This window comes from Lactuca saligna, chromosome 2, assembly GCF_052625555.1.
Source record: "Lactuca saligna cultivar CGN05327 chromosome 2, ASM5262555v1, whole genome shotgun sequence".
In the NCBI taxonomy this organism is placed as follows: domain Eukaryota; kingdom Viridiplantae; phylum Streptophyta; class Magnoliopsida; order Asterales; family Asteraceae; genus Lactuca; species Lactuca saligna.
The window spans coordinates 182,448,145-182,468,601 of record NC_136418.1 but is presented as its reverse complement, the minus strand read 5'-3'; the positions used below and the strand labels follow the sequence as shown (position 1 = coordinate 182,468,601).

Genomic DNA, 20,457 nt, shown 5'->3' with positions numbered 1-20,457 from the left:
TCCAAGAGATAGTGTGGATTCTAATCAAGACAAACACTTCACACAATTGGCCGAAGTTGGTCTTTGTTTTATCCAAAACATCACAACTTACCAATTTCAAATGTACAAGAGTAAAAAACTTTTACTCTTACATTTGATAAGTGTTTTAAACCTTCTTAAAGATATGTCACTCAAATTACAATCTTGTAGTACGACTCTAAGACTTGTATTGGAACGAAGTATGACTCATCTTCTTGATTTAACCATTTCAACAATTCAAGATCCCTTCTTCTTAGTCATAAGAATGCACTAAGACTTCCTTAGAGAACTAATTTTGATATGGTTTCTTAATCATTAAGATGATCACAAAACTGATACTAAAGTACTCTCCCATCTTTTCAGATTTGAGAAACTTTTATCCTTCTGCCTAAGTTGATTCTTTTATTCGCTCTGCCTTACATTGGAACCTTTTCCAATGTCTCAGAGTTACACTTAAGCCTGTAAGTATAATCATATTTACTGAGCTTTAGTAAACTATGACGAATAGCCTTATCAATCTTTTGTGATGGACTTGACCAGTGCACAAGAATGTGTACTCGATCCCTTAGTCCATTACTTTACTCACACATCCATGTGAATAAGTAATTAGTCTTAATTTTTCCAATACTTGAAAGTTCTCATTCATCATGCTATACAACTTTCATGATTCCAAGTCCCGGTCCAATTGAGACTTTGGATGATGAGAATCTTTCCTTGTTTGGTAAATTTAGACATTACCACAAATGAAAGAATCAATTTCATATTTCCACTCTTGCTATTAATGGAATCGTATAAGCAACAATTTTTCCTCAAATGCCATTGTAAGGATATTTTAAAATAAATAAAATCAAAATTTTCTTTTTATTTTAAAACTATGCGGAAAAACTTATCCTTACAATCCATACGAAAACTTGTTGTTGTCTATTCCTTAGCAATATCTCATAACTCCTAAGAAGTAGCTCAAGAATCCGATCTTCAAACTACGCGATAGAAATCCATCTATGCGATCAGATTCAGCATATTCTTTCTTTAAGTTCCTTTACTTTTCTTTGATTCTTAAAACATTACCATGTGACCCAGTCACAACATGTATCAGGAATCTCATAATAGAAACTTAACAAAGTTAGATTTGTGGACTTTTACCTGAAGTAGAGTCAATCTTATTGACTTTAACACCCTTAGGTAAATTTGGCAGCTTCGCAAATAATGACCCTTACTTTGGCAATATAAACATGTGGACCCTTTGATAATGGTACACGAGACTATCACAGACTTAGACTTTTCTCTTTACCATTTGGTCAACCGAGTTGACTATGGCCGATCCCTTTCCATTGGGAAGAGAATGCTTTTTCTGTATTTTCAGTGTCACCATTGTCAATGTCCATAAAGTTTCAGGAAGTTGATCTTAACAATAGATAAGATCATTAAGGGTCTTGTCATAGTCTATTTCATAGGTGTCCCAAAGGAACTCACTATGTAACTTAGAAAGTGATTGAACCACCAACTTTCTCAAGACATTGACACCCAACTCTCCCGGCTTGTCAATATGTGACTACATCTCCAAGATGTGATCACACCTAGACCTTGTCTTGCCAATAGGGTTCGAGTGACCTTAAATTTTTCAAGAACTTGTGGGTTAGGGAGAATAATTGGAAGAGAAGAGAGAAGTATGATATCCATGGGACATCATCTTCATTTAGGAAAGCTTGTTTCAAGAGATTTGGGAAGATCATAAATGTCTAATCCAGACATGTTATGGGAGATATTCAAGATAGTTGATCTTTGAGTCCTTAATATGACACCCAATATGAAAATATTAAGGCTAGGACCCAACAAACTATTTTATAACTTAGAAGAGGTATGCCGTAATCCAAGCTATAAAACAGTTTGAAGGTAGGTGAATGACGATTCACCAATTTCCACCAAGATAAACGAAATGTATTATTAGGTTTTAATTGGTTTTGAAACTCCTAGATCTTTTGAGATTCATTGAACTGTTCAATGGCATGTTTCAATCTCGAGTGTGCCCTTCAGGTTTTGTGACTGGGATGCCGAGGATCACAAAACAAGGTGTGAAGTAACCATGCAAATTACTGGGTACCCTTAAGTGTTTATCCCTCAATCGATGTGCCGGTTAACCACACACGCTCCATCGATACTATGATAAACATTAAGTTACCCTTTGCCTACCTTGTTAAATACGAGTTAGTGTGCCGGTTAACCACACGCGCTCCACTAACCAACTCAAACAAAGTGCAAAGTGTAATTTCGTGGATTAGCACCTTATTCACATTTTTCTAAGTAACTAAGATTGGGTATTATTAAAAGTTTAGTTACTTAGTATTTATCATTAATACTTTTAATGAAGGGAGAATTATAGTCATGTCAAACCCGTTCGGCTAACGACCCTCCACCAGTCAAGCGAGCGGTGGGTGAGAGTGAACACCCATTAAGTTGCCATTTTATAGGCAACAACCTTATACCCACCTTATAGACCAGCTTCGTGAATGAGGCGTACTAGCCGTAAGACCGACTTTACTCTTATACATATAAATATTATTAACTTATAATATTATAAAGTATAAGGGTTGAATTTTAACTTTTAAAATTCTAAGGGCTAACTTGGAATTAAAGTATTCATAAGAGAAAACTTTACAAATTCCAAAACTTGAGGGCAAGTTTTGAAACTATTCAAAACTAATTAATTCCATAACTTATGTATTTAAAGTAGTTTTAATCCAAAAACTCTTCAAGTTCCATAACTTGTGGACAAATTATGGAAGACTTTAAACTAATAAGGAATTAATCTTTTCTTTATTTTATAACTTATGGAATTAATTAAGGTTACATATTTTATTTATTTATTTATTAATGAAGTGACTCTTGAACCTCCATAACTTAAGGACAAGACTCTTCATCTTTTTTGTAACCTTTGCCAACTTTATGAGTTTTATGAGTCTTTAATGTGACTCTTCATGTAACTTAAGAATAAGTTACACAAACACATTTTATACTCAACTCTTAGATTAATTTGGATTGAAAACAACTTTTCCACTAAACTTTTCTATTAATCTAAGCAACTCATAAGAACAAGATAATTCAAATCAAATTTTTTTTTTCATGTAATTAGTCTAACCTTTAAACTAATACAAAACATGAATCTATTGACAATTATCTTGAAAATGGATTAGCATGAACATTACCACATTTAAAAACAAGTTTATAAGTTCAAAACAACTTAGGGTAATGTTCCTAGTCCATTTCTAGCCAAAAACCTCGAAGATATGCTGTCTGGGGTCCAACTCGTCGAGTGCATGAACACAACTCGGTGAGTTGGATGCATTTTGCCTTGGACTCGTCGAGTCCCTTCATGGACTCGGCGAGTCAGCTGGGCTGACAGCATCAAAACTCGATTTTTCAGCTTCTATTGCAGGTATAACAAGAAAACAAGCCTAGGCTCTGATACCACTGTTGGGTTATGAGCATTCTAACACTCCTAAGTGTACATGCAACCCTAAATACCTTGGATCTATGTTTTCTCTATTATACATGCAAATATGAACATCCAAGGTATTATCCTAATCTAGCATACAAAATAATGGATATAACAAGATAGAATACATACCTCTTTGGTAGTGCTTGTCTTCATGAAGCTTGAGTGCTTAGTGCCCCAAGTGTGACACCTCAAATGGTTCACACAACACCATAAGCACTTGGAATAACTTAGAGAGAAATTAGAACACTTCATGAAATCGTGTAGCCCTCATACATACACATAGTGTTAGTCACGATTTCTTGAGCCATGGGTTTCTTTTATATGGTGGCTATTAGGGTTACACCATGTAACTCATGACTTTACCCATTCCTTATGCTCCATGGATTTTAACCTCCATGGAGTGTCCATGGGTCACCCCATGGACTTAGTCCAACATAAGGAATCTTGGATCACAAGCCCACATATATAAGAATGAATGATTTACACAATCAACCCATATATTTAATTAGTCTTCTTTTGATCACTTAATTAATTCTAGATTAATTCTTGATCAATACTAATTAAATAATCTCATTATTCTTATTATTAATATACTAGAACTTATAATATATTAATAACCGTAAGTGTCTTATTTCTCTCATTATAGTCTATCCAAGTGCATGATGCCATGCAACCCAAATGGACCATGCCGGGTCGGGTCAAGTCTTACCAATTATAGTTATGGACTTAGACATTAATCCAACACATTTCTCCCTGGCTGCTATGAAATGTGCACTCTTAGTGAATCGATCAACGACCACCCAAATTATGTCGTGACAATTCTTTGTTCTGGGCAGTTTAGTGACAAAATTCATAGCAATGTCTTCCCACTTACCCATAGGCACAAGTAAAGGCTCTAAACTCCCATACGGTTTCTGATGTTGTGTCTTGACTCTCGCACAAGTCACACACTCAGCCACATACTTTGCAACATCAAGCTTCATCGTCGGCCACCAATAGTAGGGTTTCAGGTCCCTATACATTTTAGTGCTACCGGGATGAATCGAGTACATGGTCTTGTGAGCTTCTTCCATCAGAAGATCTCTAACTCCTCCTATCTTAGGTATCCAAATCCGATCTTGGAACACCTTCAGTCCATGACTGTTTACACCGAACACCAACGTTTTGCCCAAACGTTCCTCCTTTCGGTCATTCTTTTCAGAAGCTTCGCTTTGAGCTTTCTTTATACTTTTCAAAATAGTCGAGACAACTTCAATTCTCAACGCTCTTGGCCTTTTCCTTTCAAGATTGACTTTTTGACTGAGAGAATCAGCAACAACATTTGCTTTACCGGGATGGTAAAGTATCTCACAGTCGTAGTCCTTGAGTAACTCTAGCCAGCATCGTTGCCTCATGTTCAATTCCTTCTGATTAAAGAGATATTGGAGACTCTTATGATCAGTGAAAAGTTTGCACTTTGTGCCATAGAGGTAATGCCTCCATATTTTCAGAGCGAAAACTACCGCTGCCAACTTCAAATCACGAGTCGGGTAGTTCTTTTCATGCTCTTTCAGTTGTCGAGACGCATATGTTATCACCTTTTCTCTTTGGGTTAAAACACAACCCAATCCAACCCCAGACGCATGACTATAAACAGCGAAGTCTTCAACTCCATCGGGTAGAGAAAGTATCGGTGCCTCGCATAGCTTCTTCTTTAGCTTCTCGAATGCTTCCTTATGTTTATCACTCCAAGCATAAGTAGCTCCTTTGTGGGTCAAAGCTGTCAATGGAGTAGCAATCGAAGAAAAGCCTTTGATAAACCTTCGGTAATATCCGGCTAATCCTAAAAAGCTTCGGATCTCCGTGGGAGTTTTCGGTTGTTCCCACTTCATCACAGCTTCGATCTTCGCTGGATCAAACATTATCCCTTCTTGGTTGACCACGTGACCCAAGAATTGGACTTCACGAATCCAAAAATCACATTTGGAGAACATAGCATACAACTTCTCCTTCTTCAAGAATTCTAACACTTCTCGCAAGTGTCTGCCATGCTCTTCCTGGCTTTTTGAGTAAATTAGAATGTCATCTATGAACACTATCACGGATTTATCAAGGAACGGATTACAAACCCTATTCATTAAATCCATGAATGCTACCGGAGCATTGGTTAGTCCAAACGACATAACCAAGAACTCGTAGTGTCCATATCTAGTTCTGAACGCAGTCTTCTCTATATCCTGCTCTCATGCTTTCAGCTGATGATATCCTGACCTTAGGTCGATCTTCGAGAAATAGCTCGAACCTTGTAGTTGATCGGATAGTTCATCAATCCTCGGCAACGGATATCTATTCTTTATTGTTGCCTTATTCAGCTTTTGGTATTCGATGCACATTCTCATGCTTCCATCTTTCTTCTTCACGAATAACACCGGAGCTCCCCAGGGTGATGAACTAGGTCTAATGAAACCTTTTTCCAATAACTCCTGAAGTTGCATCATCAGCTCCTTCATCTCCGTCGGTGCTAATCGATAAGGTGCTTTTGCAATTGGCGTTGTTCCTGGTAACAAGTCAATTCGGAATTCCACTTGTCGATCAAGCAGTAATCCAGGAATATCTTCGGGAAATACTTCCGGATAATCACACACCACAGGAATACTCTGCATCACCTTCTTCTCCTTCTTAGCATCAATCACGAATGCTAAATATGATGTACATCCCTTGGTCAAACACTTTCTGGCTTTCATTAGGGAAATGATTCCAGAATTCACTCGGCGTTTGTCCCCATACACCATAAGCGATTCCTTCCCAGGCGGGTTCACTTTAACTATCTTCTTCTTGCACAATATCTCGACATCATTGGCACTAAGCCAATCCATTCCCAAAACGATGTCGAAACCGTTAAGTTCGATAGGCAATAATTCTTCGTGAAACTTATTCCCATTTAAATCAATTATGATGTTTTTCATGCGATAGCAAACAGGTACAAACTTGCCACTAGCAACTTCGACTAATAAAGCATTATCTAGTCTATCAACGGGAAATGCTAGTTTTCTACCAAATTCATGCAATATAAAGGAGTAGTTGGCTCCAGAATCAAATAAAATTTGGGCAGGCAAATTGTTAACGAGAAAGGTACCTGAAGCGACATCAGCTTCATCTTTAGCAGCTTCCAGTGTCATCTGGAATGCTCTCGCCTTTGGCTTTGGCGGAATGTTGGGTCTAGCTGCCTCCTTCTTCTTCGGGCAGTCCCTCGACATGTGTCCCTCCTCACCACAACCATAACAAACTTTCTTAGTGAGGGTACATTCATTGGCATAGTGACCTGGCTTTCCACACTTGTAGCATGTGGTCACTACCTCACACTTTCCATGATGCTTCTTCTTACATTTGTCGCACCATTTCGCTTCGCCCCCACTTCCCCTCGAACCAGACTTTGAGAACTTTTTTTTCTTATTGGACCCTGAAGTTCCATCGAACTTCCTCTTTTCACCAACTTCTATCCTTTCCAGACCTTTTTCCTTCTGCTGGGCCTCCACATTCTTAGCTGCACGAACAACCGTTTTCAGAGTAGTTGCCATCTTGACTGTCGGGCCAAAGTCGGCAGGCAGTCCATTAGCAAACCTCTCAATCTTGGAGAGTTCCGTTGGCACTAGGTACGGAAATAATGTCATTTTCTCAGTGAATGCCATAGCATAGTCGTCTACGCTCATCCTCCCCTTCTTCAAGTTTTGGAACTCATTGTTCAGATCAATTAGATCTATCTCTGAACAATATTGCACCCTTAACTGTTCCAAGAGTTCTTCCCATGACATTTTCAGGGCTTTCCCTTGTGGCATAGTATCTGCCAACAACTTTCACCAACTTAATACGCCGGTCTTCAGTTGTCTGACTGCGAAGACAGTCTTCTGTTTGTTGCTACAGTCGCAACTTTCAAATACCATCTCCATTTCGGAGATCCAATCCATTATTTCAACTGGCTTTGGGCTCCCAGAAAGACTTGGAGGCTTGGCGCCCAAGAAATTCTTGTACATTCGCCCATCGTTGTTGTTTCTCCTTTCCGGATTGTTCCTTCGTTCTTATTGAGTCCCAACTTGACTCAAAATACGACTATTGTTCCCTTCCTCCGACTGCTCGGGAATCAATTCTGGTTCCTCAATAGGTATGACAGGTTCGTCCCTATTATTATGCAACATTTGTCGCATCTCCTCCCTTTGTTCGGCTAACATAGCCCGAATCATGGCTTGTACTCCAGCCATGGTGATTTGTTCTGGTGCTGCTGCTACAACAGGTATTTGCTCAATCACTAGCGGTTGATTCCTGTTTTCATCCGCGTTTCCAACGCCACTCCTCGTACTCACCATTTTTTTGATCTACACACCGAACAAGGTGAAATTTAGATCTTCATTCATGATAGATTTTCAAATCATCCTTATCACTCTGAAACGATTACATGCTAGTTCTATGATCGTATACATACGCTTAGAATCCTAAACACATAAACCTTCAGATCCGGTTGGCAACAAACCGTAGATCCGAACAAATAATATCATATATGGCAACATATAACATTTAGCACATAAAAGCATTTTAGGCAACGTTCCTAAAATAAACTAGTGCTTGTGTCTAAAATCCAACAGACACACATCTCAAATTCCACTTAGCATTCTAAGTTTAAGTTTAGAAATCCTACAAATTCCTAGTTCGCTTAAACTAATGCTCTGATACCAACTGTGACATCCCCAAAATCTAGGCCAGAAAAGACCGATTTTCATTTATGCTTTTAAAATAAATTCAGAGTAAATCCTTTAGATTTGAAAGAGTTGCGGAATTTGTTCCCAAAACAAAACATGATAAAATAATATTTATCAAAGCATTTCATCAAGAGATGCATTTTCATTAAATAATTAAAACTCGGGGTGTCATGTTCCGATACAGACCATTGAGCATAAACAATAACATTACAAGTCATTCAACAAATATATACATATACAGACTTGTAAACAAAACAACTTGATGGTTCGTCCATCTTACGCCCTTGCGCCACTTCCTGTAATACAAATAAAACTGAGTGGGTCAGGCTTGGGAGCCTGGTGAGCATATAGGGTTTTCAACCCACAATAAATAAATTATATTTAATTTCACCAACCAATCACTATCCCGATTACCCATTCCCGTTATCCTCACTTTACGTCCCTAAAACAACATCTATCTCAAGGGACCTAATCTAGGATTTTCATCGGGACGGACATTACAGCCAAGGGGTTTCCTCAACAATAGATATCCTAAGGCAACCATGAGGGGGATAGAGTACACCGGTGAACACATCATTCACAACACCTACATGTTATGAACCTGCTAGCGTTCCACGAGATTGTCTAGAAGGAGTCTGTGGTCGTTATCCATACTCCGCTGAATAACTAGGTTAACAACAACAACAACATTGAGGCCTCTCATCTGTTTATTACACACCAACTATCTACCCATGTTCTACCCAACATATTAGTAGATTAAATATACATTTTTATACATAGTTTAAAACCTGTATATCATTTTCATTCAATATATATTCCACATAACAGATGAGGCATACCCACATAACACGTATTTCATAGAAAACAAATCGGATCTATGAGATTAAAGAGAGTGAATATACATTCACGTACATAACAACAAAACTATACACATAACACGTATTTCGTAAAAAATACTTCATAATTATGCGTTAGAAGAAAGTAACTACACACTCACTTGATCAGAAGATGATCGGACAACACTACGGCTTGTAGAAGTAGTAATCCTCAGCAGATCTGGAAGATCTCTACAAAAATCGAACTTCTCGCGGGCAGAGCTTCGGCTCGGAAATCGCACTTCTCGGGATCTTCGGGATCTCGGGACTTGCTTCGGGACTCGGGAATATTACCGGGGCTTCGGGGTGGCTTCGGGGGTAAAAACGCAAAGCTTCGGCACAAAAACGAGAGGAAATTAGCAATTAAACCCGGACCCCTCGCATCCTATTTATAGGAGGCTGGAACCCCCTCGTACGCGGGGCGTACAGTCTCCGAAATGCGTCACTGCATGCGTCATCCGAAGTGTCGACACTCTGGCTGTACACGGGGCGTACTCGAGTATGCGGGGCGTACCTCAGATCAGATTTGTGACTTGCCTTCGGATAATACCGAAATTAAATAATTAAATTTAATTATTAATTATTTAATAAACTTCGAAAATTCATATCTTCTTCATAAGAACTCCGTTTTCGACGTTCTTTATATCCACGCGAAGGTGAGACTACGCTCTACAACTTTTATTTAGACTCCGTCAGCTAATTTTGACTTTATTTTTATTATTTATTTTTAATAGGTCAGGACAGAAAATTTCGTTATAAATTCATAAGTTCTTCGTTTGACGTCCGTTCTCGCCTAGCTTTTTATCGCTTTGATACTAACAACGAGATCTTCGATTCTCGTTTAGATCACTAAGGCTAAATATCGCTCTAACGTATATTTCACTTTTTACGTTAATCAGCGTTGCCGGTTCTGTCGTGAAACTTCGGCAGATCATAACTTCCTCGTTATAACTCGGATTTCGGCATTCTTTATATCTTCGGAAACCTTGTTTCAACTACTACAACATTATCTAAAGATATCAAGTTTATTTTACACTTATATTTTGACGCTTATTTTTATTCTTAATTAATCAAACCACATAATTAAGCAATTAAGCACAAAACACATAATACTCAAATAATACACTTCTATTATTTCAAAACGGGTTACAAAGGTTAACCTAGACTATCACATTGCTAAAAATGGCAAGCCCAGAAACACAGGCGTTACATACCGCTTGAAAGAGACCGAAGGGGTTGCGAGCATCCAGATATGCTTGGCTGTTATATATTGTATGATATGTGGTATTTTGGGGAAACTCACTAACCTTTATGCTTACGGTTTTTAGTTTATGTTTCAGGTACACCCAGCTCGAAAGAGAAGGGCTCAACCTGATCACACCGCATCCACCTATGATTTTTCATATCACGTGATTTTGGGATTTCGTACTGTGATAATATGTTATTATTATATTTTCTCGACTATTTTTATATGATTATAGTATGACTGAAATGAATTTAAAAGTAAAAAATTTTATTTGAATTTTTGGGATGTTACATATTCTGTTTGAGTCTTCGAACATGGAACACCCTAGGGATGAGTTTTGGAACCGAAAAACCGGACCGGAACCGGAACCCGACCGGAACCGGAACCGGTATAACCGGAAAATGCTTAAACGGTCCGGGTATTGGGTTTCAAAATTACTCTTATCCGGGTTCCGGGTATTTCGGGTATGGGTCTAACGGGTCCGGTTATTCCGGGTTTTTTAACCGGATTTGTTAAAAAAACCGGAACCGGGTTAAATGGACCGGGTCCGGGTTTAGTGGGCCAAAGAACCAATTAAAATGTAGACCCGGTATAGATTTGGAACCGGAATGTGATAAGTTTTTTCCCCCGTGCCCTCCAAGTTCGTAAACGTCAGAAGCAAATAAAAAAAAAAGTCATCGAGTTCACGATTTATCGCTCACAGAAGATCATTAGCTAAAGTCATCAATTTTCATCAAGTTCTTCAATCGATTTTCATCCAGTTCTTCATTCAATTTTCATCCAGTTCTTCAGTTCTTCAATTGATTGTTTATCGCCCAAGCCTCAGTCAAAAAAGCCGATACTATTCATCAGTTCATCATTCAAGTCGACAATCATCAAATCAATTTCCTACAATCATTCCCAATTGAACTTCAAATCAATCTCCTACAATCAATTAAAGGCCAATGGTGGACAATTGGGTAGATAACAATGAAGCTACACAAGTAAGTTGTCAAATTACAATGCATACTGGATTATATTTATTGCATCTGCCAATTGACTTTTACTATTGATTATATTTATTGCAGTTTCATCCATCATCGGTGACCTGATTTTTTTTTTCTTTTTTTCTTTTCTATGTGCGTGTGTGTAGATTATGCATATGGGTTACCAATCTAATGTTTCGTTTTAACCATCAATGTCGGGGTTAGGGTTGAAATTCTTAATCTTACTTTTCAACATATAAAAGATCTTTTATCTTTTTGGAGATGTTAAGGAGCGATGAAGAAACTGCTCTTTTATAAAATTTTATTTCGGCAACACGTGTCAAATAGCAATATACTATATGAAATGAGAAACTGTAAATTTTTAACTGTCGCTCAATAAGAAGATCATGACTTCTGCTCTTTATGCAAACAAGAATAACATAAAGACAAATGATCGATATTCATATTTTTTTTGTTGATTATAAATACATCTCGATATGACCATACATAGAAGTTGCATGCTTGGGAACTTTTGAGCACTGATTGTGATTTGTTTTCTTTTTATGACATATCATATGGTCAAATATTTAAACATGTTTACCTTTTTGTCATCTTTTGTTACATTACCTTTTAATAAGTTTCTTGCTAAATGCTAAGTTGTTAACCATTGCTTGTTAAGTTTAAAAACTTATTACAAAGCAGTAAATTACTTTTCTAAGATAATGATAGTGACTTTATATGGTTTTTGGTGCGTGAATCAAAGTCAGAGACTGCATAATAGACTTTGAATTGGTCGAAGACAGAATGCATCACGAATCACCATGGATGGATCACTCTTACTTTTTGTGTTATTGTAATTAAGTTGTGTTATTGTATTTTAATTGTGTTTTTATTGTTATTTATTGTAGTTTGATGATGACGAGGTGTTTGTTGACAACACTCAACAAGAAATCAATGAGGAACCAACACAAAAGAGAAAAAGAGTAGGCAAAACAAGGTCCGATTGTTGGAAATCATTTGAGAAGATTTTTATTGATGGAGTTCGGCATGGAAAGTGCAAATGGTGCGAGAGGGCTCTCAAAGCCGACGGGAATAATACCGGTACGTCTAGCTTAAATAAGCATGCAAAGAATTGTAAAAAAAACCCCGAGAATTTGAAAAACCAACAAACATTACAATTTAAAAAAGAACCAACCGGGGAGGGTAGTGTTAGCACTTGGAAACATGACGACAAACGAATTAAAAAGGCTATGTTGAATTTATTTGTAGTGGGTGGTCTACCTTTTAAATTTGTAGAAAATGAGGCCTTTATTGAATACACAAACGCACTAAACGGGAAGGTGATTGTACCTTGTCGAACAACAATTTCAAAAAAAGTGTCACTTTATTATCAAGAAGAAAGAAATAAGTTGGTAACATTCTTATGTAATCCACTTAACACGATTCATTTGACCACCGATTGTTGGACAAGTCCGAGTAAAAGGGTGCATTATATTGTCATTACCGCACACTTTATTGATGATAATTGGGAGATGCACAAAAGGATAATCAACTTTAAAGAATTAGATAGTCAACGGGGGGAAGATATCGGAAAAGAAGTGTTGAAATGTATTCAAGGGTGGGGTATTAAAAATGTCATGACTTGTAGGGTTGATAATGCAAGTTCTAATGACAAAGCAATAGAGTTTCTAAAAAACAAATTACCAAACTTGTACAATGAAGGAAAACACTTTCACATTAGGTGTATGGCACACATTATCAATCTAATTGTGAGAGACGGGATGAATAAAAATGACGAGAGTGTTAAATGTTTGCAAGACGCCGTAAGATATATTAGAAAGTCCACACAACGGATTGCTCTATTTAAAAAGTGCATGAAAGCCGTCGGGGTGGAATCAACCAAATTTTTGTGCAACGATTGTCCCACTCGTTGGAACTCAACTTACGACTTATTGAAGATCGCGGTGGATTTAGAAAAAGCTTTCTATGAGTATGAAATGGAAGGTAATTTTTTTTTCTGCATTCTTGCTGAATTTTTAGCTCTATTTAAATTGTCATATCTACTTCGTTATGAGTCCGTTTGGGCTGATTTTTTTTTAAATTATAGTTCATTGTTTGGCAATAGTTATAGACTTTGGAAACACCTAATTTGCATGTGTTTTGAGTAAGTTACAGCCCTCCAAAAATGATATATCAAAGCTGTTTTGAATATGTTAACAGCATTATTTTATAATTTTTCGTTAACTTTAAGCTATCATATCTACTTCGTTATGAGTCCGTTTGGGCTGATTTTTTTTTTAAAATTATAGTTCATTGTTTGGCAATAGTTATAGACTTTGGAAACACCTAATTTGCATGTGTTTTGAGTAAGTTACAGCCCTCCAAAAATGATATATCAAAGCTGTTTTGAATATGTTAACAGCATTATTTTAGAATTTTTCGTTAACTTTAAGCTGTCATATCTACTACGTTATGAGTCCGTTTGGGCTGATTTTTTTTTTAAATTATAGTTCATTGTTTGGCAATAATTATAGACTTTGGAAACACCTAATTTGCATGTGTTTTGAGTAAGTTACAGCCCTCCAAAATAATATATTAATTTTTCTTTTGTAACATTTTTTTGATAGATCGTTCCTTTGCACGAGATGTGGTAACCCCCGTGAGTGAAGATTTTGTAACTTTTCGAGCAATGGTCTCCTTTCTTGAGAAGTTCAAGGTGAAAACAGAATTGGTGTCGACGACTTCAAAACCATTGGTAAATCGGTTTTTTGGAGAAGTATGTGGCATTTACAAACATATACGGGTTTGGTCAAAAAACAAACGATTTTATTCAATTGGGAAGGATATGATAGACAAATATGAGAAGTATTGGGGAGATTTTGAAATTTTGAATGACTACATGTACTTTGCGACTATCTTGGATCCGCGAATGAAGACAGAATTTCTTAGACATGCTTTTGAAACATTGATCAAGTACAAGATGCCGGAAAATAAACCCCTTTCCGAATTAGATATTACTGCGAAGACTAAGTCTTTAATCAAGGATATTGAATCGAGATTTGAGAACTTTTTTAATTGTTACAATACCAACTCTAATGTACCATTTGAAACCGGTGGTAGTCAAGATGCTGTGCATATTGATGATGATGACGACTTTGTGGGTGACTATTTTGCTCAATCGGTGAATTCATCGGCTTCAAAGGAAACGAAATTAACACGATACTTGAACGAAGGACAAACCCAAGGCGTTAAGGACTTTGATATATTGGTTTGGTGGAAAAATAACGCATCTCGTTACCTAATTCTGTCGCGGATGGCAAAAGGTATAATTTTAATTACTTATATTTTTTTATTATAATGTAGTATAATTTAACATTATATGTTTATGTTATTAGATCTTTTGGGCATTCAAATATCTACCGTGGCTTCCGAGTCCGCTTTTAGTACAAGCGGTCGCATAATTGATAGTTACCGAGCAAACTTGTCCGCACCTATAATAGAGGCTTTGGTTTGCACCCAAGATTGGGTGAGGAAATCAAAGAAGCCAATTGTTGACAACATCGATGATATTCTTAAAGATGATGACATAGCTAAAGGTAGCAAACAAATTCATTTTATTATCTAATAACAAAACATTGGTTATATGCTAACTTTCATATTAATTTTTTTTATGATATGTATTAGAGTTGGAAGACGCCATACGCACCCAAAATGGAAATGGAAAAAGGCCGATAGATATTAACGAGTAGTTATACTATTTTTGTTTTTTTTTTTGTTTTTTTTTGTCGATAAATGATTATTGGTTTGTAAGTGTTTGTTTTGGTTGATTAATGTTTTTGAACTTTAGTCAATGTTTGTTTATGTTATAACAATCTATACTTCACTTTCAAAGTTATATCTATCCTTTAGTTTCACGATTTCAATCTTTCTGATTTGACAGAAAAAATTACCCATCTAGTATATTTCTCAATTTCTTCCCACTAAATAGATGTCTATTTATTTGTTTTATGTTGTTGCATGTATATTATTATGCTATTATCTAGCGTGGAAATCATTTATTCTTTCCAAATAATACATAGCTTTCATGTACAACCAACATGGCCTATTGGTGATGATTTAGAATTTAAGCACCTTAAATTGAAGTTGCTTTAGGCTTGAATCTTAAATGCTTCTGGCCGATGATCCACCGGTCAAAAAAAAAAAAACACTCGCACGGATGCTTAAATTAAAATTGTGCAACAGCTTATTAATTACTTCTCAAACATTGCGGCCAAGATATTATTAGTTGAAGATTTAAGAAGACATTTTCAAGACAATCTTTTAATATCATATGTGTCATAAAAATAATGGGTCAGCTACTCAACTTATCAAATAAGGCAGTAAGGCTGCATCAATAAACCACTGACATTAGGTACTATGAAAATTAAATTATACATAATCATATTATACGATTCGGCTATATGGTACAATTAAATTATACATAATCATGTTATACGATTTGTGGTCAATAATATTATACTATCTTGAGATTGTTTACTAAGGCACGTAGGTAAGTTACCTAAGGTAACTGTGATATGATCTAAATGTCAATTTTTTTTAAACCAATATTGTTATATCTATTTATTTATTTATTTTTAAATAAATCAATGTCGTCAATAACCTAATAATTTAAATGTAATTTTTTGTTTGTTCATTTTTTTATAACGGTTGAAAGATTATGGGTAATAAAAAAAAAATCCGGGTTTTCTGGTTCTAAACCCATTTGACCCGGTTCTATTTTACCCACTTTCCTATTTCCGGGTTTTTCGGTTCTAGACCCACTTTACCCGGAACCAAACCCGGAACCGAACCGGACCCGGTTCCTATATACCGGTCCGGTTTCCGGTTCTTAAAAATATCGTTAAACGGTTCCGGGTTTTCCGGGTCCGGGTCCATGGGGTCCGGGTTTGGACCCACTTTCATCCCTAGAACACCCATCAGTGGTGGTCGTCAGTCTTCATCTTCCCCACTGCCATGACTTTGGATTAAAATTGCAACCAAAATTCGTATGGAATCGCAAAGGGCCCGAAGATCTTAATCATTTTGTATGGAATCGCAAATGGTGTTTTGAGTTTTGGGTTTCAAGCATAGCATTTAGTGTTTATACAAGCATTGCAATGGGTGTTTCGAGTTTTGGATTTCAAGCAGATTTCAAGCATAGCATTTAGTGTGTGTTTTCTTGAGAGAGAGAGAGAGAGAGAGAGAGAGAGAGAGAGAGAGAGAGAGAGAGAGAGAGAGAGAGAGAGAGAGAGAGAGAGAGAGAGAGAGAGAGCTCTTTTGTTATTTAATTATTATTAAAATAAATTAAAATAAATAAATAAATATTTATTAATTTTGTCTAGTTTAAATTCCAAATCATTTGGCAAAAAGTACGAACTAAAAAATGGAATTGAAATCCTAACCAACAAAAATACTATAAACGTTTGAGGTAAAAGATTTATTTTCTAAGTTTATCTGTTATTCTGCCCTGAATGTTTTTTTTTCAGACCCTCTTGTGTAAAATTTTAATTACAAATTTACCCAATAAACCAGATTTTAACCGTCTCCTCCAATCGCAAATACCACTTCGATCACAATTCTCCCGCTGGAAACCAGAGAAAAGGTGATCAACCCAGTCTGAGATCGGAGAAACAAAATACTGTTTTTGCATTCAAAATCGAATGAACATTTATATATACACGATGATGGAATCGACACATTCTTCCAAGAACCGTCGTAACTTTATAATCCGACGACGCGCCTCCTCGAACCACCACCACAACCAAGTCCCTTGTCGTTTGCCGCCGTTTTACACCCTTTATATTTCCCCGAAGCGACGATCAATCTTCCATCAGATTATCAACTACTGGGTATCTGTTCATCTATAACCACATAACTTTTTTTCACCAAAATGGCGCCCAGGAAGAACAAGAACAAGATCCACGATGAAGGTGAACCCTCTGCCGCTGCAAACAAAAGGAGGAGGATTGAACTTCTGAATAGTACGACTGGTGTGCCGTTTACAAACCCTATCACTCAATTCCCATCAATTCATCTTCTCCATCAACACTCCCGCAATTCTCCACGAACCACCGCCGCAATCGACACCGATCTGCAACTGTCTCCTCCAGAACCAATTCCTCCGGACGAAAGTGCGACTGCTGATGATCATCTTCTGTCTTCTTTAGTAGGACAACAAAACTTCCTTATCGGTTACCATGTAAACACCTTTCTCTTTTACATATATCTAAGTTGATTTTTTTTGTCAATCTATCACTTATGGGATATTCGTATTCATGAAGATCAACCAGAGGATGCTAAGCGTGGAGGAATTCTGGCGGAGAAACTTTGCGGAAGAAGTGAAAAAGAGGAAGGAGATTGAAGAAAAGATAAAAGTGAAAGACGAACAGGCTGTTCGATTTAGACAAATGTACCATTTCTATGAGGAAAGGGCGTTTCTCTTGGAGGATATGCTTCAGCGGAAGGTCGCCGGTGAGGGGTGCAGCACTGCCGCCACCGCCGCCGTTGCAGAGGAGCAAGTTGAATCTTGTTTTGTTGATCTGAACAGCGTCCCAAGAAAGGATATGGCATGCAGGAACTGCCGGAGTCGGCCTGCAACCATGTTGTGGCTTCCATGCCGGCATTTGTGCGTATGTCTGGTGTGTGAGAGAAGGGTTAAGATATGTCCGATATGCGGTGTTCAGAAAACAGAAAGTTTAATGATTAATTTGCCTCCACCCTGAGAGAGAAGACGGTTTCTCTCCTATTAAAAATTAAAAATTAAAAATTAAAAATTAAAAATATGTACTAAATATCGTACCACTTATTATTTTACACTTTTTAAATGAATTATGATATTTAACTATTTTAAATGAACTAAATATTAAATGTTTCTTATTTAAACGGTATTTTTTTAGACTTTTTTTTTCTTTAAATAAGAAAGGTTTGGACACTTTAACGAAAACAAATAAATTCAAAAACAAAATATATTTTCTTGCAATGTTTTGTAAAACTTGAAAAACTGGGGATATATTTAATTGGAACTTTTAGATGTATTTTTGGCCAATGATTTTGGGTGGAAATGTGATGTACATGGTTGTAATATTGAAAAGCAAATGCATTGATGGGTATTATTTTTGTTTTTGCCACATCTGTTAGTTATGAACCCAACTTTTACATCGCACATATATTCATTACATTCCACCATATCCCATTTCCCGACAACACCTAAATGATGTCCAAATTGTTCTTTATTTAAATATAATACAGCTCATCAACAACATTATCATCAAAGGTGGTTCAAGACATCATATAATTTATGAACAAATTGTTTGAATAGAATGAACTTCCAACCAAACAAAGCTTATGACCAGTTTTTAAGCTATAATTCAGCTGAAAAATGAGCATCAATTCATCTTGTTCATTAATATTACACTTAGGTGGGGTGACAAAGTAAGATTGAACATGGGTAGTTCCAAGTTTTGTGTACAATTAAATATAATTCTGTAAGTTTGTTCACAGCAAACTGTTTTTCTGATTTCAAAAGCACTATCACGCATTAATGCAACAAATGCTTCAACATGCTATAAAAAGTTTGTTTTGATAAATAACTATATAACGTTGTAACATAGTCGTGCATACTATTGTCCAAATTCATCCGGTATTATAACCATCAACTAAAATTAACGTAACTTATGACAAATAGTTCAATAAAAACCAAGTTTGTATATATGTTGTTATGTCCGTATATCTAGAAATAAAAGTTACCATAATAACATTACTGAACGAGTTAGTAATTAACTTATGACTAGAATAATTCCAGAAAAACCAAGTTTGCATTTGATATTCTGGAAATAGTTTTATTATAACATTTCTGAATAAAAAATATGAAATTTATTAGTATGCGACTAGATCAAGAGATGTAAAAGATCTTTGTCTCAAGGTAATGGCAGATTGATCAGGAAACTTTCAGTTTTCTTAGCACCACAAATGGGGCAGATCTTAACCCTCCTCTCACACACCAAACACACGCACAAGTGCCGGCATGGAAGCCACAGCATAGTTGCACGCCGACTCCGGCAGTTCCTGCAAGCCATGTCCGTTTTAGACGCACTGCTCGGATCAACAAAAATTGATTCAACTTCTTCCTCACGAACAGCAGCAGCCGGGGTGCTGCATCCCTCTGCCACCCTACGCTGCAGCATTTCTTCCAACCGGAACGTCCTTTCCTCATAGAAATGGTACAGTTGTCTTAACCGATCCACCACTTCTTCTTTCTGTTTTAGTTTTGCTTCGATCTCCTGTCTCTTTTTAACTTCTTCTCCAAAGTTTCTCCGCCAGAATTCCTCCACGCTCAGTCGCATCTGGTTGATCTGCATCAACATGAAAACGCATGCATAAGTAAATGATTAACAACAAAACCAATTAACTGCAAAAGAGAAAAGTTATTTACATGATAGCCGATAAGGAAGTTTTGTGGTGGTAATAAAGAATTGAAATGATCTTCGTCTACAGCCGCTTCTTCGTCCTGATGTGTTGCTGATGGTGGAGAGAGGTTCAGATCGGTGTGGATAACGGTGGTTTGTGGTGGCGGAGTGCGTTGTTGTTGCAGAAGATCAAGGGATGGAAATTGGGAGATTGGGTTCGTAAAAGGCACCCCGGTTGTAGTATTCATAAGTTCAATTCTTCTCCGTTTGTTTGCAGCGGCAGCGCAGTGGGCATCATCGTTAATTTTCTTCTTGTTCTTCCGGGGCGCCATGTTGCAAACAGAAAAGTTATGTGGAACGAGGAAATAGATGAAATGAACAGACACGCAGACGATAACTTTATGAAACTTTGGTGGTGGCATTGGGGATAATAAAGGATGTGAAACGGCGGCAAATGACGTGTAAGGCGACGGTGGTGGTGGTTCAAGGAGACGCGTCGGATTAGCAAGTCACGACGGTTCTTAACAGTTGTGTCGATTCCATGATCACTTTGTGTAACAATCACAAACTTGATGAGTAGAATAGTGTATTTTTCGTCTGATTTGAGAAAAAAAAACAACACATTTTTTGTCAGGTTTTCCGGCAGGCGTAATACGATAAAGTGGGTGTATGGGGTGGTTTTG

At 36.9% G+C, this 20,457-nt stretch overlaps 2 protein-coding genes across 2 annotated transcripts; one reads left to right on the top strand and one right to left on the bottom strand.

Moving 5' to 3' along the window:
* Positions 1-16,905: 16,905 nt before the first annotated feature.
* LOC145029414 (uncharacterized) lies at positions 16,906-18,162 on the top strand. The gene is made up of 2 exons (XM_078977955.1): positions 16,906-17,568; positions 17,651-18,162. Exons 1-2 carry the CDS (start codon positions 17,260-17,262, stop codon positions 18,089-18,091), a joined length of 750 nt encoding a protein of 249 aa, XP_078834081.1. The 5' UTR covers positions 16,906-17,259; the 3' UTR covers positions 18,092-18,162.
* A 994-nt stretch (positions 18,163-19,156) lies between these two features.
* LOC145029413 (uncharacterized) lies at positions 19,157-20,158 on the bottom strand. Its single transcript, XM_078977954.1, has 2 exons — positions 19,801-20,158; positions 19,157-19,720 (listed from the first exon to the last, which is right to left on the bottom strand). The coding sequence occupies exons 1-2, from the start codon at positions 20,104-20,106 to the stop codon at positions 19,286-19,288; spliced, it is 741 nt and encodes a 246-aa protein (XP_078834080.1). The 5' UTR covers positions 20,107-20,158; the 3' UTR covers positions 19,157-19,285.
* Between the last annotated feature and the right edge of the window lie 299 nt (positions 20,159-20,457).

Bases quoted from the DNA above. Each gene is read 5' to 3' on its own strand.
- LOC145029414 (XM_078977955.1), top strand. From the start codon at position 17,260: ATGGCGCCCAGGAAGAACAAGAACAAGATCCACGATGAAGGTGAACCC. The intron at 17,569-17,650 runs GTAAACACCTTT...GTATTCATGAAG, and splicing joins ACTTCCTTATCGGTTACCAT to ATCAACCAGAGGATGCTAAG.
- LOC145029413 (XM_078977954.1), bottom strand. From the start codon at position 20,106: ATGGCGCCCCGGAAGAACAAGAAGAAAATTAACGATGATGCCCACTGC. The intron at 19,721-19,800 runs GTAAATAACTTT...ATGTTGATGCAG, and splicing joins ACTTCCTTATCGGCTATCAT to ATCAACCAGATGCGACTGAG.